Consider the following 24,621-nt stretch of genomic DNA (forward strand, 5'->3'; position numbering starts at 1 on the left):
TTTCTTTGTAGGAAAAACTTTCATGGTAATATTTATTCTTTTTTGGATACATGCAAGATCACAGTGATTATTTTGGGGTTTGAAAAAAAATATCTTAAATGAGTTGTTTCTATAAATTGAGATGGGTTTGATTGGTGGTGATATGATTTCATCATTTTTTCAACTTTGCTAATCCTACAATTTATGCAAATTCAAATTTTCATCTTTCAATTATATAAACTTATAACTTATTTTTCATTATTTCATAAGGAAAAGAGAAATTGCTACAAATACCACATTCATAGTACCATTTTTCATGGTTACACAATAATCACTTTTATTCTCACTTTTAATGAAAGGTTTTTGGAATGTGATAATTTATGATTGGTAATAATATATATACTAAATATAAAAATATATATATATATATATATATATTATATATATTTTTTTTTTTTAAAAATAGTCAAACATAATTTTCGATTTTCAAAAAAAATTTTGAAAAAAATTCAAAAAAAAATTATAAAAAGTTTTGAATTTGAAAAGTATAATTCGAAAACATAAAAAAAATATTTTTATATTTAATAATAATAATTTATATATATAGATAAACATGTGTAAGAGTTTTTTTGCCACTTAACGAATAAGTTATTTTTGAAAATGTCTCTTTACTTGTGGTAAAAATAAAAAAATGGTAACCATTAAATTTTCCCTAAGGAAAACCATATTGATGCAACATTTGACAGTTATCTTTTACAACACTGATTTTAGAATTTTAGAAAAAATTATCATGGCAATATTGATATATTGCAAAAACAAGGTATAACACTGCAACTAAAAACTTATAAATAAAACCTTAATAAAATATTACTCAAAATTATTATATTTTAGTTTAAAAAAAATATAAATGCTTACGCATGGGTGCGGGTGAGTCACCTAGTATTTATTAAAAAGAGAAAAATTAATTGTTTTTTTTCTTTTTGTTCACTATAAAACTAAATTGCGTATCCAAACGATGTAGGTCCCTGAACATGTCCGCACGATACTGACCGTGGACAATGGACATACTTTTTCTTTCTAGAAGCTTATTCCAACCTTATATTGACCTGCTTTTTGATAGTGAACTTCGCGAAGCGACTTGTACAAAAGATCCAAATTCGACATGGCTAATACATCTATCATATACTCTAAACTATAACATGATTCAAAATACCAACAGATAATAACCATTCCACATATCTAGATTAACATAAAGAAATTATTACAATGATAAACATTATACATAGATTTTTTAGACGACTAACTAAAAATATAACTATATAAATGATTAATTGACATAAAACTATAAAAATTACATATTAATCCTAAATTAGTAAATCGTACCATGTCTCACCAATAAAACACATAAACTCTAAGAAAGTTTCTCTGTGACAATATTTAATAGGCGTGGACATTTTACCTAGATCTGTAATATGAACCATAACTAATCCTATTAGGTATTTTGAGTGTTTTAATATACTTTTGGTATTATAGATATTTTTTAAAATTTCTTATTGGGGTCTACGAGTATAGTTTTGGTTTCAAGTAAAATTTAGATTTTCAGAAATATAATTCTGATAAAAATTTAGTATTTTGGCCTTTAGGTAAAATTTCAGTTATTTTCAAATATTAGAATATTTTAGGTATTTTTTGGATTTCCATTATTTTTCGGGTTTTCGGTCCAGTTCAACCAGTTGGGTTTTTTTGGTCTTAAATAAACTCCAACCGGCCCGAACCTGATATATAGTCAAAAATAATGTATAGTAATTATAGAACTGAACTGACCCAAATCCAACAGAAAATGATCCGAGCCGAAAATTTCTAAATACATAGTTGGATCTAAATTTATAATACCCACAAGATTCAGATCAGACATGAACCAATCTGAATTTGACCCAGAGACTTGTATATCTATGCCTATATATATATGTAGAACTTTCAAATTAAAATTGTAAGAAACATGAGAGAGATGAGAGTTGTATCTCAAATGAGACATTTAAAGAATTTATGTTTCAAATTGTAGTAAACCGCACCACAAATTAACAATAACAAAATTTATACATATAATTATGTATTTATAAATTTTTGTTACTTTTAATTTTTGTAATACACTCTGCATGTTTACCATTCATGACCATAATTAGCAAGTAAAATACATTTTTTTAGCAAACAAGCAAAATACATTTACTGAACCTTTTGGATATCTAGTCGCCACCTTATTCTATTATAGTTGTTGAACTACTTTAAAAATAATAATCGTATGAATAAGTTCAACTAAAATATTTATATAAAACTGTGTCTTTTTGTCAGCATACAAAAATAGAAATAAGTTTCACTCTAATATATTCTATTGTAAAGTAAAAGGTGGAGTAAGAAGTAAAAATAAAATTATTTATTCCAATATAGAATAAAAATTAATATAAAGTTAGAGAGATTTTATTCTAAATTCTATATTTGAAAAAAAAAAACAGAATGAATGAGGTTTTATTTTTAAATGCACATTGGATCAATGCTGATGAAAACAAACAATGCCTAAAGTTACAGACCTTATTTCAGAAAGAGAAACCAGAGATTGCAAGGCAGACAATTAAGGAGATTCGAAGTACAGAAAATAACAAAACTGACAAAAGATCGAAGACCAATATAATTAAACGGAAGCAGACAAGCTCGGGACGAGAGAGAACCAGCGAAACCCACAGCTCCATTTCTCCGGCAACGAAGGACACTTGGGAACCCAATGCCATGTCCTTCTCCCAACATGAAAGAAGAGAATCTCAGGCCAATTATAGCAACAGACGCAGATCATCTCCTTGTGCCAAAGACAGTACACATGCTCGTAGTTGTGGTAACAAACCGAAGTAAACTTCCGGCAAACAATGTCCGGGAGCGTTTCAGCTTCGATCCAACTCTCTGTTTCTCTTTTAAATTCATAAATCTTGATGCTCCTGCATATCCCATTGCTTCCGATTCCTCCCACCATGTAAAGAATCTTCTTCTCGGGATCAGTAACTAATCTAGCAAACGTGATCTCATCCTCCGCCGGGAAGACTCCGTCTCCGGTGGCGGCTGTCCATTTTCCGTCGTCGAGATTGACGCTCACGAGGAGAAAAGGCTCGGATCTGACGAAGTAGAGTGACCCATTGTAAAAGACTCCATCTTGATTAAACCCACGAGGTAACACTTGGTCAACGCCGCCGAATATTCTCCACGAGCGGTCGCCGGAATCGTAGAGACAAACGGACCTCGACGTGGAGGAGGAGGAGGAGATGGTGAAGATCCGGTAGCTGTCAGGGAAAGCGACGAGGGAGAGAAGCTCAAAGGGGAAAGGGTAGAACGGGAATTTGATAGATCTGGAGGATCTGGTCAAGGGGTTGAAGACGGAGAGAGAAGAAGCAGAGGAAGGGGAGACGGAGAAGCAGAGGAGGCCGTGGGAAGAAGAGAGGAGGGAGGAGGCGCAGGTTAGCGAGAGGGAGCGAGGGAGTGGTAACGTGCGCCAGGATATGAGGTTAGGGTCGAAGAGAGGGAAAGATTGAAAAGCCTGAGGGTGAGAGAGGAGGAGGAAAGAAGGGAGGGAGAAGGAATGGTCGGAGAGGAAAGTTGGAGAGAGGATCAAAGACCGGAGATGCTTGGATGTTGATCGGAGAGAGACGAGGGTTTTGAAAGGGAGGAAAGAGAGGATGTGGTCGAGGATGTGGTTAGGTAGATTGGACCAAATGATCGGATCCATAGCGGTTGGAGAGGATACGGCGGTGGGAGAAGATTCCGGTGACCAGTAAAGGAAATTGGAGGCGGACGTTGAAGTGGTGGGGGTGGTGATGGTAATGGGTTTCTTGCCGGGAGCTCTGAGTCGGAACATGTTGCGAGGTTAGATAGAAAAGTGGTTTGAATCAAGTGGTGCTTTACTTCAAGAAGGTAGGAGAAGGGAAGAAGACGTGTAAAGAATCCCGTTTGAGACGTGGAAAGTTCAAATCGCAAATAATACGTAACAAAAGTTAGTGCAAAACCAAATTGACCGGAATAAAATAATTCAAATGTGAAAGTCTTTTGATGGGTTTGAATTCGGATGGTGATACATAACAATACTAGTTTTAATACATACTTTAAATATGCTAAAAACTAGTATTAAAAATTAAAGAAAATTCTACCATCGAGAAAAAGAATCGAATTTGATTATTAATGAGTTGATAGCATTTATCAAAGTCAGAACGGCGCAAGACAACCAGCATGTTTAGTGTTGAGAAAAGGAACAAGTGGGTTAGAATGATTCGTAGGGCGACTTTAGTTGATATCGATTTTAAAAATGATATCAAAGACAATCATACGTAATTTCTTATAGTCTATCTTAGGTAAACTTGAATTCGCAGAAATAACTACTAGTTAATACTAAGCTGTCTACCAGTAACTATAAAGGAGCAGATCATTCAGATTCATTTTCTATTCAAATTTAAGCATCAGATTTGTTGAAAACAAAACTCCCGTGGTCAAGTTTAATTTGTTGCTGGGAGTGGGAGCATATTCTGTGCTGCTTCAATTATTCAGAATTCTGTATGGAGATAAGAGGACATGATAGACAAGCAAGTTTTATGATAAGATTGGGTATCGTACATTCGGGGATGTTAAAATTCAAGTCCTTTCACATGCAACCACAAGGATAGTCTGAAGATAAATAATCCAATATAGTTGTCATTGGCAGATTGCATTGACAGTCCGAAAAATGGCAGTTTCGAGGTTGTTTGTTGATTCATAGTTTGATTTCTATACATTTAACGAAGAAATTATATAAGTTTGCCAATATATTTGACTTGTTCTGTTTAACATATGTTCACAATTCGACCTAGATTCGGACCCAACCAAACTGAGAAATGCCGTGCACGTTTGCGTTTAGCTTGGTGTATCCTCTTATTCATACTCTTTTATGGTATGCACTTATGAACTCATACATAAGTTCTTTCTTTACATACTTTAGAAAAATCTTTTCAAATTTCTAATATAGAAAAATCATACGTTTAGTTTGGTAAACTTATGTTCACTTTTCAACATTTTGAATTTTCATTTCTCATACACTTTACTTTTTATTCTTTTTCTTTTGAATTGTATGTAAAATTAATATTTAAGTAATATCATTTTACATCAAACTCAACATGACATTTTTTTTTTTATAATCCGGGGGTATCTGGCGGGCCGAGACCCAACCGACTAGTTCTATAGGGGTCTGACCACCGGCGCCAACCAGACCCGGTTGGAATTAGATATCCATGTTGCATGGCCACATAGGTTGGTAAATCTGAGTTGGCGCAGATTCGAACCCTAAACTTTAAAGACAAGGAGACGCCATGCGATCACCCGACCACACCCAAGAGCGGATGTAGGCTTTGCGGTAGGGGGCACATGTCCCCTACTATTTTCTGATTTTTCTTATGTAGTTTAATACAATTTGATTAAATATTCTTGGATTTAGTGAATGAAAAAAATGTGCCCCCAGTTCAGCATGGTTTTTGTCATTTTTTCATATTGTGCCCCCAACAAAACATGTTTCTGGATCCGCCCTGACCACACGGTCCACACCCATGTGGCTATCATGACTTTGTGGCTAGAATTACTTTGAGATGTTTTAAAATAGAGAACGTAACTCGGAACACAATTTATTTATTTTGTTGTGAACCACTTGACAAAGCTTTCCTCGTATTTACTGTCACCCATGGCTGGGATCGACTGTAAATGATTTCTTAGTTAATTTGTGATGCTTTGGATAATATGACTAGTCGTGGATGGCTCGGTGGTCGGTGCCATGCCGATGCATGTTTCTTTTTTCGTAATGATGTAGAGAGTGAGGGTGCATGACTAACACATAGAGCTTCTTACTTGTTTATTAATGCGATACTTTAAAAAAACATGCAAGTCAATATGCAGCGGTTGATTAGTATTAATGTTTCACGGATTCACCATTTTCAATAATTTCAAGCATTAAATATTTTCTCAAGGTCATCATGAATGGTGACTAACACATAGAGCTTTAAATCATGATTACTAAGAAGATTAATATGCACCAACTGAATGCTCTGATCTATACCAATTTTAGAGTTTTACATGGGAGCATGTAAACTGAACACTAATATTAGCCTAATTTAGTGATCAATATGAGTTTTGTGACTGAAAGTATACACGAATCGGGCAGAATCCACAAACGAAAATCTACCACTTATTACCATCAAATGTCGTTTGGTTGATCCTTCAAAACTTTCTCTCTCTACAAGGTTTTTACTCTCTCAAAAGTTTTCTAGAACAATATCACTCTAACAACATTCACTTTAAGAATTAACAACAATTTTCATTTTTTTTAAATATACTACTACTATATTATTCAACATATTTAAATTTCATTGGGATTATTTGCTAGTTCATGTAATATATTACTTCATCTTGCACTTGGACGAATGTAAATTTAGGCCTCTCGAGGATAAATACTGACAAGCGCAAAGGTAAGGCTCCAATCAAGAGCCAACTACCAATCGTTGGAATTGGGAATATTGAAATTAGGCGTGTTGAGAATGCTCCTAAAACTGCTTCCAAAACCGCTTCCAAACCCCAAGAAGGTGCCAACCAAGGAGTGGGTTCCTATTGATAGCAATAAGAAAGAGCTTCCTCGTATCAATGGTCTCCCTGTGATTGCTCAAAGTTCCAAGGTTCCTACCGACACAGGCTCTACTCCAACCTTCAAGAAAAATATTTCTGGTTCTAGAAATGATATTGCTCTGGGGGATTTCATGGTAGACCTGCGCTGTGGTGGTTTAGGAAGTCTAGCCAAGTCCCCTGCCGTATCCAGCTCTGATGAGGATGACCCGAGTTCAGAGGGCTTGTCTAAAGAGGATGATGACCCGGATGATGAAGGAGATCAGTATATTCAGGTGATTTCTGGTCGTTCTCGTAAGAAGAATAAAGGAAATGCTAGGGCCAGGGGCCCTTTAAACCTCTGATTTTTTTATCCTTTATGGATATTTTTTGCTGGAACGTTAGAGGTTTCAACGATAAAACTAAACGTTGTGGATTTAGGAAGTGGTTACGATTAAATAAGCCAATCTTCGGTGGTCTGTTTGAGACTCATGTTGGTCCGCCTAAGGCTGCATCTCTCATCAACAGGGTTTTCCCCGGGTGGCATTTCGAATGTAATTATGAATTCTCGGATTTAGGTAAAATTTGGCTTCTGTGGTATCCTTCTGTTTTTGTTTCGGTGCTCCAGAAGTCTTTTCAATGCATCACGTGTTCGGTTAAGCTTCCTTCTGTCTCCACCGAGCTTGCTGTTACTTTTTCTTACGGCTCTAATGATAGGAAAATTTGTCGTGACCTGTGGTCAGACTTGTGTTTCCTCTCCTCTTCTCCTAGCATCGCCCAACGCCCTTGGACTGTCCTAGGAGACTTCAATCAGATTCTGGACCCCTCAGATCATTTAAAAGCTGCGGTCATCTCTTCCTCTCGAGGTATGCGTGACTTCCTCAGCTGTATTGTCTCTACTGATTTGTCTGATCTCCCCTACTGTGGCAATGAATTTACTTGGTCCAACAACCAAGGTGAAAGTGTGATATAAAAAAAGCTGGACAGAATTCTTGTTAATGATGGTTGGTTAAGGCTGTTTCCAAACTCGCTTGGTGTCTTTGGGGATCCTGGCATCTCCGACCACAACCCCTGCTGTGTTTTTCTTGATACTACCATATCCAAGGCAAAGGCCCCTTTCAAATTCTTTTCAATGCTCAATGATAACCCAGATTTTACGCCTCTTATAGCTGAGTGCTTGTCTTCCCTGCCTTTCCATGGTACGATGATGCTTAGAGTCTCAAAGAAACTCAAGAGCATTATTAGAGCTTTCAGCCGAGAGAATTACTCGGGGATTGAAAAAAGAGTTACTGAAGCTTTTGAAGAGCTCTCTCATTAAATGAGAGAATTGCTTGTGACAAATGGATCAACCTTGCTCGGGCGGAAGAGTCGTTCTTTTTCCAGCGGTTTCGTGTAACATGGCTTGACAAAGGAGATGCTAACACTACCTTTTACCACCGCCAGGTCAGAACAAGAATATATCAGAATCAGGTTATCTTATTTCAGGATGATTATGGTAATGTGGTTAATTCGAAGGAGGATATTATGAACCTGGTTGTGTCGTATTACGAGAATCTATTTGGCGGTATCTCTCCTTCCACTGCCTCTTCTCTGGAGGACTTATCTCAGTTAATCTCCTACAGATGCTCCCCTTCAGTTAAGGAATCGCTGGAAGCTCCGTTTACAAGCTTGGACATCCAATCAGCTTTTTTCTCTTTACCGAGAAACAAAGCGCCGGGTCCGGATGGCTATCCAGCAGAGTTTTTTACTCATCGTTGGAAAGCAGTGGGGCCTGACTTGATTATGGCTATCCAGCAATTCTTCTCCTCAGGAAAAATGTTACAGCAGTGGAATGCAACCATTCTAACTCTCATCCACAAGAAGAAAAATGCAGTGCTTGTCTCTGACTTTAGACCAATTTCATGCTGCAACACGGTGTACAAAGTCATTTCCAAGCTACTTGCAAACCGGCTGAAACAAATTCTTCCGTCAGTAATCTCGAATACTCAATCTACATTTATTCCGGGAAGACTACTGGTGGAAAATGTTCTTATGGCCACCAAGCATATTCAAGGTTACAACTGGAAAAATATTTCCAAGCGCTCTCTTCTCAAGGTTGATCTAAAGAAGGCATTTGATTCTCTTAACTGGGACTTTATTTTGATGCTTCTCAAGGCGCTTTGTTTCCCTGAATCTTTCATCAACCTGATTGCTTAGTGTATCACAACAACCAGGTTCTCGGTTTCAGTAAATGGCGAGCTAGGGGGATATTTTAAAGGTTCTCGCGGCTTGCGTCAAGGTGACCCCCTCTCCCCATACCTCTTTGTCCTAGCTATGGAAGTGTTTGCACAGCTCCTGAACAAGAACTTTCTAAATGGTGACATTGACTACCATCCATCAGCGAATGATCCGGCTATCTCTCATCTAGCATTTGCGGACGACATAATGCTTTTCTTTGATGGAGAACAGAGCTCTCTTCAGCAAATAGCAGCAACCCTCCAGAGCTTTGCTTCTTGGTCGGGTTTACATATGAATAGGGCCAAAACTGAACTGTATCTGGCGGGGTTGAGCCAGACGGAAACCGCAGATTTGGCAAGTCTTGGCTTCTCTCTGGGATCACTTCCTGTCCGCTATCTTGGTCTCCCTCTAATGCATCGCAAGCTCCGCATCTGCGACTACAGGCCACTTATGGACCAGCTTAAAAGGCGCTTCTCCTCCTGGACCTCCTGTGCTCTTTCCTTCGCAGGGAGACGCCAATTACTTAACACTGTCATTGCTGGTACCCTAAACTTCTGGTTTTCATCCTTTGTTCTTCCAAAGGGCTGTATTAAGTCTATTGAATCCTTATGTTCTCGGTTCCTCTGGAATGGAAACATCACTAGTAAAGCGGCAGAAAAGGTTTCTTGGAATGTGGTATGTCTCCCTCGTTCTGAAGGTGGTCTAGGACTTCGAAACCTCAGCATATGGAACAAAACTCTTTCGCTTAAGCTGGTCTGGCTTCTTCACAGTGAGTCTGAGTCACTCTGGGCCTCATCGACTAAACACCACCGACTTAAAAGACTCAGCATTTGGAGCTTAGATGAAAAGAAGCAGGGGTCTTGGATCTGGAAATCTATTTTGAAGCTCAGGCCACTTACTGAAAATTTCATAAGGTGTGAAGTTGGTAATGGGGAACAAGCCAGTTTCTGGTTTGATTTTTGGCTACCGATAGGCCCTTTGATCAACTTGCTGGGTTTTGACGGACCGCGGCAACTTGGTGTCCCCATTCATGCCAAAGTGGCAGATTGTTGCTCCAACACTGGTTGAATTCTGAGACCAGCAAGGTCTCCGCAGGCAGAGCAGCTCCATATCATCTTGTGCTCCGTCCAGCCTCCTTCACTATCATCGGTGCGAGACTGCTACAACTGGTACGTTGATGACCTCTATTTAGACTCTTTCAACACTGCTAGAACTTGGGAATCTGTTAGAGATAGGTCCAGTACTGTTGATTGGGAATCAGTGGTTTGGTTTGGTGGCCACGTTCCAAGACATGCCTTCCACATGTGGGTTACTCACTTGGATAGGTTGCCAACAATATCTCGCATTGCAGCTTGGGACCATAACGTTGAGAATTCTTGTCTCCTCTGCAACGCGCCGGACGAAAACAGAGACCATCTTTTCCTCCGCTGCAGGTTTAGTGAGCGTCTTTGGAAAATGATCATTCGAAGGCTTGGCTATCAACCCTTCTTATTCCACACTTGGACATCGCTTATAGAATGGCTTCGCATGAAGGATTATACTTGCCCTCAGACTCTGCATAAGCTGGCTGCTCATGCAGTCATCTATCACTTGTGGCTTGAGAGAAACAACCATTTGCACAATGCAGTCTTCTCATCTACAGACCGCATCTTCAAGAACATAGATCGTCATATCAGAAACACGATCCTGGCAAGAAGGGGGAGGAAGAAGTTTCACTCTCTTATGTGCACTGGGCTGAGATTCTCTTAGCTATGTGTTAGTGCTGTTGGGTTTTTATAAACTCTTTTAGAAAATCTTGTGATGTTTTTTATCTTTTTTTGGCATCATTTGATTTAGTAGCTTTAACCTTTTGTACATGTACGTTTCATTTTTATGATACTTCACATACTTATCAAAAAAAATATATATATTAGTTAGTTCTGATGGGTAGAATGAGTAAAAGTTTCAGTACATAAAAGGCAAAGGTATATTAGAGCACTCATGATTTATATAATAAGAAGAAAAACAAAATGGTGCAACCCACGTCCTATTCAGGAAAGGTGGTTTTGTTTATTACTCTCACCAAAACATGAACTCCATTACAACCCACAATCAGAACCCCTCTTTATTAAATCACAATCAACAATCACTTTTTCATCCACATCCAAAACAGAAGAAATGGTGTTGGGTCTTCGAACAAAGAGCCGTAGAGACAATGGAGTTTTCGTTGAGTATCTAATCTCAATCAAGGAGCTAAAGCCATGGCCAACGAGCCAAGTCCCTGTACAATGCGTCCTCCTAAAATGGCAGAACGGCGAAAACAGCTTAGGCTCATTTATCGCGGTCGTGGGCAAAGACACGATCATGTTCAACGAGTCCTTTAGGCTAACCTTAACGCTAGAACCCAAAGGTGTGGATGAGAAGAAGTTCCATAAGAATCTTCTTGAACTTCATGTCTACGACGCCAAGAAGAAAGACAAGGGCGTCAAGAACAAGCTTCTTGGCTCGGCCGTGGTCAACCTTTCTGATTACGGCGTGTTGACCAACTTAGTTCCCGTGGGAGCTCCGTTTACTTTCAAGAAAAGCTCGAGGAACGATGCGAACTCTGAGATTTACCTAACCATTGAGCCGGCCGGAGATGATGATGGTTATAGGAGTAGCAGTTCATCGCAGCCGAAAATGAGAGGATCTGTTGATAAAGAAGGTAGTGAGTTTAGTTTGGCGTCGTTGACGGATGACGACGATGATGCTTCGTCGCAGTGTTCGTCTTCACGGAGGGTTTCTTTCTCAGCTACGTGTGATGCTAATCCCATGGTACACATTTCATAATTTTTTTATTTCTAGTTTTTAATCTTTGGATTAGTAACATTGTGTTTAGAAGTGGATCTGAGGTACGCACGTCTATGCTCTAGATTCTTGGATATTTTTATGATTTTGGTCACAAATTTTCTGTTTTAAAAAAGAGAGATATTCTACTCATCAAATACAGATGGCAAAATCACAAGTAGTTTGAATTGCTTAGCACATGTTTTTATTTAAAATGACAATACATGTTTTTAAAAACACAAATATCATGTTACTTTGTCCGATAATACCTTAATCTAATTGATATATGGTATATCTTGTTTATTAAAATTAAAAGCACACGCAAACACACACACACACACACACACACACACACTTCACTTATCTAGCAAATATCTCTCTTTTTTGTAACTGAAGTCGAGCAAATATCTCTAGTATGTTATATTTTTTGAGCTCCCCTGTTTTTACTAGGATAACTAGATATATTATAAATTTAGGTTTAGGCTTTTAGCAAATCAAGATTTGATGATTTGTAACATCTACACCAATTTTTTTTTTGTTGATGATTTGTTTAATTATTGGTATGAGTTAATTGTTTTTATTTCTTCTCTGTTCTCTGAACCTCTTTTTTTTTGTTAAAGATCACTATTGTACAGCAAATATTTCACTTTATGATTGTGATAGGCTATCAAATCTGATTTTTAAAAATAATATATGTGATATAAGTACAATAGTAGTGTTTCGTTGGTGCATTCCTGAAGAAGCAAGACTAAATATTTATGAACTGTGAATCAAAACAGAACGCAGATGCGGAGATGAACAAAGATGAGAAGAAAGGTTGGAAACATGTAACGCTTAAGCACAGTAACAACGAGGCAGCACTAGTCTCCGAGATCGAGAATCTACTGAGAGAAGAAGAGAAAAAAAGACATAGCAGTGAGTTAGTGGCTGTGACCGCAGAGAGTGACCAAAAACACAAGAATGATACAATTGCCTCAAAGCTCAAGAAACAGTTCTCTGAGATCAAATCCCTTCCCTCTCCGTTACCTCCAGACGCAGCGAGGAAACAGATGAGACTTCGGACGAACACTCTTGCCTTAGGAAGAAAGACTCTAGGAATGGAAGGTGTGCCAAGACTTAAACAGCTTAAGTCTATTCAGGTGCATTTTGACGGAACCGGTACAAAAACGATCGATGATGATAATCAGAAAAAGGTGAGTGGAGTGAGTAACAAGTTAGGTTTGATAACTCCGCAAGAGTCTAGAACAGAGACGCTTGAAGATGAGCTGAAAGAAGCAGCAGCTCTTGAAGCAGCTGTTTACTCTGTGGTCGCTGAGCATAGTAGCTCCATGAGCAAAGTTCATGCTCCAGCTCGTCGTCTTGCTAGGTTTTATCTTCATGCTTGTAAAGGAAATGGCGGCTCAGATCATTCTAAGCGAGCATGTGCAGCTAGAGCCGCGGTTTCTGGATTGATATTAGTTTCTAAAGCATGTGGAAATGATATTCCAAGGTACATACATAACCATTTCTACTCAGATTTTGTCCTCCTCCATAATATATATTGATGGTTACATGTTGGCATATGATTCTAATGTTGTATGTCTCTATAAATATATATATATACACAGGTTAACATTTTGGCTATCAAATTCGATTGTGCTTAGAGCAACTTTAAGCCGAGGTATAGAGAAACTGAACCTGGTCTCTATTAAACTCGGTTCAGACGAATGGGAAGATCCTCGGGCTTTTCTCGCGGCTTTGGAGAAGTTCGAGTCTTGGATATTCTCTCGAGTTGTTAAGTCAGTATGGTGGCAGGTAATAAAAAAGACCGAAAGTTTCAAAATATTTGTTTTAAAGAGTTATTTCATCAAGCCTTTGATCTGAAATGATCATCACATTGCAGAGTATGACGCCGTATATGCAATCTGCAGCGGTTAAAGGATCGATGTCGAGGAAAGTTTCGGGGAAAAGACGGTTAGGTCATAAGAACCAGGGACTCTATGCTATAGAGCTATGGAAAAGTGCTTTTAAAGCTGCTTGTGAAAGACTTTGCCCACTAAGAGGTTCGAGACAAGAGTGTGGTTGTCTACCTATGCTTGCTAAATTGGTAGGAGACATTAAGCTTTCTAGTTTGGTTTATTAGGTTTCTTGTTATAGCTGCTAAACTTGCTTCTGAAAGCCAGGTTATGGAACAGTTAATCAGTAGACTTGATGTAGCAATGTTCAACGCGATACTTCGTGAGTCAGCAAGTGAAATGCCGACAGATCCTGTCTCTGATCCGATCAGTGACATAAATGTTCTTCCAATTCCAGCAGGAAAAGCAAGCTTTGGGGCAGGCGCAGAACTAAAAAATGCGGTAACTTAGTTAGGCTCTACATGAACAATGTTCATATTACTTTTTGGTATGTAATATGCAATTTGCCATTGCAGATTGGAACTTGGTCTAGATGGCTTGAGGATCAATTCGAGCAAAAGGAAGGCAAATCTGATGATAGCAACAATAAGGAGAAGCCAGAATGTGAAAATTTCAGATTATTCCATCTACTTAACTCGTTAGGCGATCTAATGATGCTTCCATTCAAAATGCTTGCAGACGAATCCACAAGAAGAGAGGTAAGTAGCTACACTACTCACATCTCATTTCTTCTTGTTCCAAAAACACTTTTTGACTAATATTTTTTTCTGAAAGGTTTGTCCAACACTTGGTCCACCAATAATAAAAAGAGTTCTACGAAACTTTGTCCCAGATGAGTTTAACCCGCACAGAATCCCTAGAAGGCTATTCGACGTTCTGAACTCCGAGGTTAGAATAAAAACCGTCTTCACACTACAATAGTCAGTGTGTGTGTCTTTTCTTGACAAACCCTTTTGTCTGAAACTCAGGGTTTGAGCGAAGAAGATAATGGATGCATTATAGTCTTCCCGTGTGCAGCATCACCAACAGTATACTTAATGCCGTCTACAGATTCCATAAAACGCTTCATAGGAGAGCTGAACAACCCATCTTTATCAGAAGTCGGGTCATCGGTATATAAGAAACAATACACGAGTGACGATGAGCTGGATGACTTAGATACATCCATAAACTCTATCATCTCTGCTCCTGGAACAACCAGTTCATCAGAGTGGATGCCTAAAGGATACAGACGCAGAAAGACTGTAAGATATCAACTCCTTAGAGAAATATGGAAGGAAGATGGATTACAATGACTCTTCTCCTTTTTTTGTCTTGGCTATATATATCTTATGATGAAAACAATTCTTAAGTTTCTTGGTTGACATGTATGTATATCAAGCTGCTACTTTGTAAACTCTATTCTTGATATCCTAAATGATTAGCCTAAAGAAGCTAACCTTTTCAATCTTTTATATCACAACACATAAACACAATCAAGAAAGTTATATATATATTTATTCTTAACTATTTCTACTACTTATTTTTCTGAATGAATTTTAAATTTATTCATCACAAAAACTACTATTTCTATTTCGGATTCAAGCAATTCATATTTCTCTTTCTGTGAAACAAAAGGACATATAATCAACTTACAATACAGACATAGAGAGAAGAGAAGAGAAGCAATTTACAAATCTTTGGAATTAGAAAGGGCGACTCGGCGGCCGAACCGTGATCTGAACCGGTAAAGGTGTACCGGTTCCGGTACCTCCGCAGTTGCTACAAGCCGCCCGACCAGAACCGGAACACCTGCGACATCCAGTATCTCCATCAGACCATCGAGAGCAGAAGCACGTGACACGTCCCGTACCGTTGCAGGTCGGACAACGAGGGAAAGGACCACCGGCCATAGGCTTTTGGTCAAGAACCGATTTGACTAAAACCGCGCCGGCTAAGACGCTAAGACCGGTGGCTAGCTGGGTGATGGCAAGCGGACCCATTGTGTTGAAGAGAGAGAAAAAAAGGTTGCGAATTTTGGGGATAACGCAAAGGTAGAATCGTGGAGAGATTGAACAAGAGAGACCGTCCAAAGAAAGGAAAGATATTTTTTTTTTCCTTTTGGTTTTCAGACAAAAATGTGGTCTTTAATTTTGTATTTATTTAAGTTAATTTTCAAAAGTGATAGATAGGCGGTGTCCTGTCCAGCCGGGGTTAGTTTCGGGTCGATTCGGTTTTCCAAGCACAGATTAACGAGATGTATTCAACTAAAAAAAATTAAAAAAAATTGGAAGGAAGGTGGAGCAGAACGTGCAGAGAGGGAGGGCCAAGACTTCATGAAGCTCCTGCTAAACTGGGGACTATGGGAGATACAATACAAAGGCAATCCCTTATCGTGGGCGGGGAGAAGATGTAATGATCTAGTACAATGTAGATTGGATCGATCTGTAGCAAATCAAGAATGGTTAAATGTTTTCCCACAAGCCACCACCTTCTATCTCCAGAGAGTCTGTTCGGATCACAGTCCTATTCTCACCTCCTTGGACGGTTTACAAATGAAGAAGAGGTTTTCTTTTAGATATGACCATAGGTGTGTGAGAAGAGATGGTTTTGGAGGTAGTGAACAACAGTTGGAGGAGTAACGCGAATGGTCAAGCAGGTTTGATGTCTAAGATTGCGGTTTGTAGGAAGGCCATCTCCAACTGGAAAAGACAAGCGAAGCCAAACTCGGCTGTGCGTATCCAGGAGCTCCATTACAAGATCGATGAGGCTTCACGACAGGAGAACTACAGACTGGAGGAGTTCCAAAAACTCAAAAAGGAACTGGACGAGGAGTATTATAATGAAGAGTTGTTCTGGATGGAGCAGAGCCGCCTGATTTGGCTAAGATCAGGGGATAAAAACACCAAGTTTTTTCACGCTGTTACCAAAAACAGGAGAGCCCAGAGCAGGATCAAAAGCCTCATAGATGAGGAAGGTAATGAGTGGTTCTCAGAGGAAGATCTTGGGAGAGTGGCTGAGAATTATTTTAAAAAGCTCTTTGCGTCGGAAAGTGTGGGGTTTGAATTAGAGGAGTGGTCAGAGATTCCAACCATGCTGTCCCCTAGCCAAAATCTGATGGCCCCAATAACGAAGGAAGAAGTTAGGAAAGCGGTGTTTGAGATAAATCCAACTAAATGTCCAGGACCAGATGGGATGAATGGATTCTTCTTCCAGCAGTTTTGGGAAACCAACGGCGACGATATTACAGCCACGATACAGAGATTCTTTGAGTCTGGTGATCTGGAGGAGGGGCTGAATAACACGAACATCTGTCTGATCCCAAAGTCCTTGACGGCCAAGAGTATGAGTGAATACAGACCAATCAGCCTCTGCAATGTGGCGTATAAGATAGTCTCCAAGCTTTTGGCAAAGAGAATGAAGAAAGTCCTACCAAGTGTGATCTCTGAAACACAGGCAGCTTTCGTGGAGGGGAGGCTGATCTCAGATAATATTCTGGTTGCACATGAGCTGCTGCACGCCCTTAGTTCAGACAATAAGTGCTCGTCGGAATTCATCGCCATCAAAACAGATATATCCAAAGCATATGACCGAGTAGAATGGTCATTCCTGGACAAGGCGATGCAAGGACTGGGCTTCTCAGATGCATGGAGGAAACTCATTATGAGCTGTGTCTCATCAGTTAGGTACCAAGTTCTGATCAACGGGGAGGCCTACGGAAGGATCATACCAACGAGGGGGTTAAGGCAGGGGGACCCTTTGTCTCCTTACCTATTTGTCATCTGTACAGAAATCCTTGTTCAGATGTTAAAGCTAGCAGAGAAAAAGAAAAGCCTGTCTGGTCTCAGGGTAGCAAGAAGAGCCCTTCCTGTTTCATACTTATTGTTTGCCGATGATAGTATGCTATACTGCAAAGGTACAGATGAGAATGAGCTGAATACGGTAGTGAATATCCTCCATCAGTATAGCTTGGCGTCAGGGCAAAGGATCAACTACGACAAATCGAGTGTGAGCTTTGGAAAAAACATACCAGCAAGTAAAAGGGAGGAGATCAAAAGGCGGCTTGGTATTGAGAAAACAGGAGGGAGCGGGCTTTATCTGGGCTTGCCGGAATCATTTGGAGGCTCTAAAGTATCCATACTTAGCTACTTGAAGGAGAATTTGAATAAGAAGGTTCATGGTTGGCAAACAAAGTTCCTTTCTCCAGCCGGTAAAGAAGTCCTCCTTAAAGCAGTTGCGATGGCTCTCCCTACATACACTATGGCTTGTTTCCTGCTTCCTAAATCAATATGCCAGCAGATAATGTCCATTCTATCAGATTTTTGGTGGAGGAATAGTCATGAATCGAGAGGTATGCATTGGAAAAGTTGGGAGAGTCTATGTAAACCAAAGAGTGGTGGCGGTTTGGGATTTAAAGACTTGGAGGCTTTTAATATAGCCCTTCTCGGGAAGCAGTTATGGAGGTTGTTAACCAACAAGAACTCTCTGGTGTCAAGAATCTTTAGAAGTAGATACTTCAAAAATTCTGATCCCCTGAGTGCCCCACTCGGTTCTAGACCCTCTTATGCTTGGAGGAGTATACACGCAGCACAAGGTCTGGTTAAACAAGGAGCAAGAATGATGATAGGTAACGGGAGAGATACCAAGGTTTGGCAGGACAGGTGGCTTGGGAGCAAACCAGCCTCACCGGCCCTATCTATGCGTATGTGCAGTGAAGGTGATAAACTGCGAGTCTCGGAGGAACTAATGGTAAGCGACCTAAGGTGTGATAGTGGTCGAGATTGGAATCATGTCTTGTTGGATAAGATGTTTGCACCAGAGACTCGAGAACAGATCAAGAAAATTCACCCAGCAGGAAGAAGTGGCACCGATACTTATTCTTGGGAGTATAGCAAGTCAGGTCACTACACGGTGAAATCAGCTTATTGGGTTCAGGTTAATGTGCTGGATGCCAAGGAGAAGGACTCTATAGTGCTACAACCCAGTCTGGATGGCATTTACCAACAAGTATGGAGTATCGAAACAAGCCCCAAAATTCGTCATTTCCTGTGGAGGTGTCTCAGTAACGCATTACCAGTTGCTGATAATATGGTGCATCGCCATATAGCGAAAGACAAGAGATGTAGTAGGTGTGGAGAGGAAGCAGAAACAGTGAACCACCTACTCTTTTTGTGTCCGTATGCACGTCTAGTTTGGGCTATGGCAAATGTACACATCCCACCAGCAGGAAGATGGTCTGACTCCTTCTTCTCTAACCTTTATTGGGTCTTAAATCTGAAAAAAGAGTACCCAAAGGAGGAGATAGAGGAGGACCTCATCCCCTGGCTGCTATGGAGATTGTGGAAAAACCGGAATGAGTTCCTCTTTAGGAGTCGAGAGTATACAGCGCCTGCTACTGTGGTGAAAGCACGTGAGGACGCGACAGCGTGGAGGAGCAGAGAAGAGGTTAAACCAGTGGAGGCCAAAACACCCACTTTGGAAGCACCAACCAAGAGATGGACTCCACCTCAGGCTACAAGGCTCAAGTGTAATACTGACGGCTCATGGAAGCAAGAGACTGGGGAGGGAGGAGTTGGTTGGGTACTGAGAGATAGTATGGGGAATCTGATGTGGGCGGGGGCTAAGAGAATCACTGGAATGGGGTCTGAACTAGAAGTAGAGGCGGAAGCTCTGCGTTGGGCCGCTCAGGTTCTGACTGGATTTGGCTATCGGAATGTCACCTTTGAAACTGATTCTCAGGTTCTCTCGAAGATGTTGAGTGGAGAGGAAGCAACCTGGCCGAGAGTGAGACCGTTCATTCAAGAGATAGGTGCATCCGTTTCAGGAATGAATGAGGCGGAGGTGGTTTACTACCCAAGAAGTGGTAACAAAGTTGCAGATAGAATAGCGAAGGAGACTGCTACGTTTACGTCCTTTGTCCCTAAGCTGTATTCTATTGTGCCTAGTTGGTTGTTTGCTTGTATGGAGGTTGATAAGTCAGTTGTAGAACATTGAATTGGCTAATGAGAAGTAGTTGTTGAGTAAAAAAAAAATTAAAAAAATTGTAATAAAAAGACAAATCTACAGTTATTCTTTTTTTTTTTTAATATTCAAACTTAATAAACTACACCAATCCAGCAAAGATAATAAACTTTTCCGGAGCCAACATCCAGCATAGTACACATTAGTATCTTGATTCAAGGAATAGAAACATAAAGAGAAATAAGAAACCTAAGGCAAGAAATAAACACATACCACAAAAAACTTCGAGAGCTGAGAAATATTATCACAAAAGTGAAGCAAAAATGTAAGGGAAGCCGGGTTGAACGAGAAGGTGGTGAAGTTTAGATTATTAGGTGATAGAAAAGCTCCAAGAGAAGTTCCTCAAAAGGAACAATGAGTACCAGTAACTCAAGAACAAGCTTCAACTAGGGGAAGCCATGAGAACAAGGATTTACACCCGAGCAGTCGACGAAGAATTCGGTTGACAATCAAACTATTCAAAGACTGAACGCGATTACCAAAAAATCCGGAAAAACCTGTCGGTTAAAAACTAAGGAACAACACAACTTCACAACACAGATGCTTCACACTGAATAATAGACAAGAACAACAAAGGTCAAGCGAACCCTCATCAGTCATCAGAGACTAAACCTGACGAGCGAGAATACGCCACAATGGACATATGACAGAACCAAAGACCACAGCAGGGAGACCCTAACCAAAGTACTAATTAAGTCACCACCCAAAACTGCCTCAAGACCATCATACTCCATAAAGCTAACGAGATCTTGTTGACAATCCAAAGACCACAGCAGGGAGATCATTCTTACTAAATTTGACATTTTATAAAATACTTTCACATATCGAACATATTTTTTTAGTTAAAAAAATCAAAATTCAAATTTCTTTGTTTTAGGTGATATTCTAGAGTAATAAAAAAAATCGCTTTAAACTCTGCAATTCACTAAAATAATCTAAAACCCCGTTAAAATCAAATCATTTCGAATTTTAGATTGAATATACCCAAGTTACATTCAGATATATTATAGAAGTTTCTGTTTTAGTTTGGGTTTATTCAAATTATTAAATTATGTGAAAAAAAAAACTGAAAACCTTTTGCATCCATAAAACATTTATGTAGTTTTAAATCGGGTTTAAGTAACCTGATACATTCATTTATTTTGTAAATATACTCATTTAACGTAAAATGTTGGATTTGTAATTGTCAGTGACCGAGATCATTGACCAAGAACAAAGATTTGGTTATAAAAGCCTCTTACAAACCAATCACAACTCTTAACGATAACACATTAGGGTAGGCGTTCACATACCCATTTGAGGTTCGGTTCGGGTCAATTTTGGTTTTTGGGTTCAAAGATTTCAGTTCTATTAGGTATTTTTAAATTTCGGTTCAGGTTCGGTTCAGATATTTGCGGATTCGGTTCGGGTACGGATAACCCATTTAAATTATTTTAAAATTTTTAAAATTCATATATACTTTAAATTTCTCAAAATCTATAAACAAAATAATATATCTCCTAAACTATATTTGAGAAGTGATTTGTATATGTGTCATCACTATATTAACTTTCACAAAAAAATGATGACATAGCTTAAAAGAAATATGACATGGCATAAATCTAATTGTGACGTGTAAAATTTACTATATTTAGATTTATGTTTTTGGTAAGATTTCTTAAATATAATAATGATGATTTTCTATATACAGATTTGTATTTTTGGAAAAGTTTCATAATATAGTAATAAATAATAAATTTTGTATCAAAAATATTTTTTCTCAGTAAATATTCATTTGGGTAAGATTTTATGATACCTAATAACTTTTCTATATCTATTAAAATAATATGTTTTTATATATAAATAATAATTACGAATATTAAAATTTTACATCAATTTATGAATCATATTTTTATTATTAAAATAAGTGTAGTTTAAAATATATTTTATCAAAGTATATAAGTTATTTTTATTTAATGTATATATTATTAGAAATAATTTATATATTTAAAAATAGACATATTTAAAAATGGTAATTAAATAAAGAATAATATATTGAAATAACTTTATAAATTTCAATTATTTTTATCAAAATTTAAATAATGCAAAATTAAAAGGTCAAAGTAAACTTGAATAAATCAAACTAAAAACAATTACATTATGGTTTTATTTTTAAACTAAGAAAAGTAAAATAGAAAAATAGAAAATTTCATTTATATATAATATTTTTAAATATTTTATATTTGCGCATGACGCAGGAAAACTCCTAGTTACATATAAATTTGAATAACATATGTCAAATTGCCTAAAATTAACGTATAAATTGGTTTGGTTTGAATATTGGAATTGAGAATCAATATATATTTTAAGTATTGTTAGTGTTTTGAGTATACTTTAGCTATTTTAGACATGTACTTTTGACTATTTGTGTATATTTATAAGTATTTTGGATAACTTAAAAATATTTTATATATTTTGTTGTTCTTAATATATATTAAATCTAAAAATAATTAAGATATATAGGTATATAAATCAATTTCGGATATAATCAGGTATCAAAAATACTTCGGTTCGGATTAGATTCAGTTTCGGTTTTCTAAATACCAAAATTTTGAACCCATTCGGATATTTAAAAAATTTCGATTCGGGTTCGATACTACTTTTTCGGATCAGGTTCGGTTTGGTTTTTCGGATCCGAATTTTTTGCACAGCCCTAACTCATTAAACAAAACAAAACCTATACTAATAAAAGAGACTTTTTGAGGCTCCATGGAGCGTCCACATCAGCGAAAAAAACTTCTTCCGAAAAATGACACGTGACATTATTACTAAAAATAAAAAAATATATACAACATAAGAAAAAATAAATCTATACTAATAAAATAGACATTTTGAGGCTCTATGAGACGTCCACATCAGCGAAATTTTTTTATCACAGAAGATGACACGTGGCAATATTATAAAAAAATAATAATTAAAAGTAAATATACATATAAGGAAAAATAAATAAAAAGTAAATCTACAATATAAAAATATTAAAACTACATTAAACATCTCTCTGAAAAATATATAATAAAATAAATAATAAGTAAATATACAATATGAAAAACATATATATTACATTAAATATCTATCGTAATATTACAATTTTGACATAAAATCAAAACAATTAGAATAAGTAATTATAAAACATAATAATAAATAAATAATAAGTGAATATAAATATGAGATGGGAAATTGCCACAAATATAAGTAGTTAAATCATATCACCGAAAATATTGACATAATGTATAGTTTTACATTTTAGTATCTCATAAATATATGACCTGATAAATATATTGGCCTAATGGCCTGAGAATATTACTCTCAAAAACCAAAGTTCACGTCACAATCCAACTTCTATTCCTCGCTGAGTAAATATTATTTGTAAAATATTTGGTCAAAATATTTTTAACCAGTCCGATTAAAAGAAATCAACTTTTAACTTCTCCATAATGTAATATTACAAATTTAGAAAAACCAAATATGTATACAATAAATAATAACTAAAAATACAATATAAAAAAGATAATATTATATTAAACATATATCTGAAATAATAAATAGTTATGCATTTTAATTATTTTGTAAATATATAATATAAAAAATAGAAATATTACATTAAAAATATATCTGAAATAATATATAGTCCTACATTTTAATTATTTCAAATATTTTTAAGAAATGGTAACATTACAATATTAGTAATTATTACTTAAATATATATCTGAAATAATGTATAGTTTTATATTTTAATAATATTGTATTAAACATATATCTGAAATAATGAATAGTTATACATTTTAATTATTTCTTAAATATATAATATAAAAATAGAAATATTACATTAAACATATATCTGAAATAATGTATAGTTTTACATTTTAATTATTTCAAATATTTTTTAAGAAATGGTAACATTGCAATATTAGTAAATATTACATTAAACATATATCTGAAATAATGTAGGGTTTTATATTTTAATTATTTCCAAATATTACATCTATCTGAAAAAACAAAAAATTAGAATAAGTAAATATAAAATTTAAGAAAATAATACTAAGTAAAAATACAATATAAGAAATGGAAATATTACATCAAACATCTATTTGAAAAATGTGTAGTTTTACATTTTTATTATATCCAAATATTTATCTCGCTCTCAGACACATCGATATAAAACCCATTATCCTACCAACATCAACCTCACACCCATAAAAAAAAAGACTCCAAAGAAGACTCCAGCAGAAAAAAAACAATGGTTCCACTATCGACCCTTGCCGTCCCAAAAATGTTCGACGACATATGTCGATGTGTGCTATTACTTCTATGAACTAAATCAGATCAACAAGGCAATATTTGGAGAAGACCAACAGATCTCACGAGGAAATTCCTAAATTCATATATGATGAGTACAAAGCTTTGTAGGTGATTTGAAAATAAGCACTATATGATCACTTATGCATTTCCCTCTTTGTTGATATACTTAATAACAATGATTTGTACAATAAATAAAGAAAACTTGGAAGGTACTGGCTTTGCTCACCCAGCTCAACTCTTCTACGGGGGATGCACCCTCTCAGCTAAAAACAGCAGATACCTCCAATGGTGCAACTTTAAGGACCGAAAAAGATGAGGTACAACCTAAATAACATTAATAAATATATTTGCACACATTGTTTAAAATGAGTTTTCCATTTAGCAAACTCTAATAATCTAATAATCATTAGTCACACTTGAATGATTCATGGTTCCAATGGGTCTTATATGTGAATATAATTGCAATAACATTTGCATTGTCTTGAAGATTCTGTTGTAATTGAGTCTGATCTAATGTACATTTGAACTGATAAAAGAACTTGATTGTTGCAGCTACTTCTCAATCTTCAGTCTGATGATTCTTCTCAGCTATCACAAGTAAAAACAAGAAACAAAAATGTAGGAGATAATATGTTTAAAAAAAGTTGAAATCCTAAATGCTTTTTTTTTTGTCATCTTCTCTAGATTGAAACATAAAGAAAGGAAAAGGTCTGCAGGGTTAATGCAGGAGATGACGAGT

The 24,621-nt window shown here is 37.0% G+C and overlaps 4 protein-coding genes across 4 annotated transcripts; 2 read left to right on the plus strand and 2 right to left on the minus strand.

The window, feature by feature from the left end:
• Positions 1-2,505: 2,505 nt before the first annotated feature.
• On the minus strand, positions 2,506-4,124 carry LOC125595073 (F-box/kelch-repeat protein At5g43190). The gene has a single exon (XM_048771028.1). It carries the CDS (start codon positions 3,872-3,874, stop codon positions 2,666-2,668), a length of 1,209 nt encoding a protein of 402 aa, XP_048626985.1. The 5' UTR covers positions 3,875-4,124; the 3' UTR covers positions 2,506-2,665.
• Positions 4,125-8,940: 4,816 nt separating this feature from the next.
• LOC125595072 lies at positions 8,941-10,593 on the plus strand. The gene is made up of 2 exons (XM_048771027.1): positions 8,941-9,838; positions 9,926-10,593. Exons 1-2 carry the CDS (start codon positions 8,941-8,943, stop codon positions 10,591-10,593), a joined length of 1,566 nt encoding a protein of 521 aa, XP_048626984.1.
• Positions 10,559-15,026, plus strand: LOC106366621. The gene is made up of 8 exons (XM_022709095.2): positions 10,559-11,637; positions 12,429-13,138; positions 13,257-13,443; positions 13,532-13,735; positions 13,812-13,985; positions 14,060-14,242; positions 14,319-14,432; positions 14,513-15,026. Exons 1-8 carry the CDS (start codon positions 10,825-10,827, stop codon positions 14,837-14,839), a joined length of 2,712 nt encoding a protein of 903 aa, XP_022564816.2. The 5' UTR covers positions 10,559-10,824; the 3' UTR covers positions 14,840-15,026.
• LOC125595071 lies at positions 14,183-15,662 on the minus strand. The gene is made up of 2 exons (XM_048771026.1): positions 15,218-15,662; positions 14,183-14,762 (listed from the first exon to the last, which is right to left on the minus strand). Exon 1 carries the CDS (start codon positions 15,524-15,526, stop codon positions 15,230-15,232), a length of 297 nt encoding a protein of 98 aa, XP_048626983.1. The 5' UTR covers positions 15,527-15,662; the 3' UTR covers positions 14,183-14,762; positions 15,218-15,229.
• Positions 15,663-24,621: the final 8,959 nt, after the last annotated feature.

Source organism: Brassica napus, assembly GCF_020379485.1.
Source record: "Brassica napus cultivar Da-Ae chromosome C9 unlocalized genomic scaffold, Da-Ae chrC09_Random_25, whole genome shotgun sequence".
Lineage (NCBI taxonomy): Eukaryota > Viridiplantae > Streptophyta > Magnoliopsida > Brassicales > Brassicaceae > Brassica > Brassica napus.

Excerpts from the sequence above, each read along its gene's own strand:
- LOC125595072 (XM_048771027.1), top strand. The coding sequence starts at position 8,941 with ATGGAAGTGTTTGCACAGCTCCTGAACAAGAACTTTCTAAATGGTGAC. Across the intron at positions 9,839-9,925 it reads CCCTTTGATCAACTTGCTGG|CAAGGTCTCCGCAGGCAGAG; the intron begins GTTTTGACGGAC and ends TTCTGAGACCAG.
- LOC125595073 (XM_048771028.1), bottom strand. The coding sequence starts at position 3,874 with ATGTTCCGACTCAGAGCTCCCGGCAAGAAACCCATTACCATCACCACC.
- LOC125595071 (XM_048771026.1), bottom strand. The coding sequence starts at position 15,526 with ATGGGTCCGCTTGCCATCACCCAGCTAGCCACCGGTCTTAGCGTCTTA.
- LOC106366621 (XM_022709095.2), top strand. The coding sequence starts at position 10,825 with ATGATTTATATAATAAGAAGAAAAACAAAATGGTGCAACCCACGTCCT. Across the intron at positions 13,444-13,531 it reads TTAAGTCAGTATGGTGGCAG|AGTATGACGCCGTATATGCA; the intron begins GTAATAAAAAAG and ends ATCACATTGCAG. Across the intron at positions 14,243-14,318 it reads ACGAATCCACAAGAAGAGAG|GTTTGTCCAACACTTGGTCC; the intron begins GTAAGTAGCTAC and ends TTTTTCTGAAAG.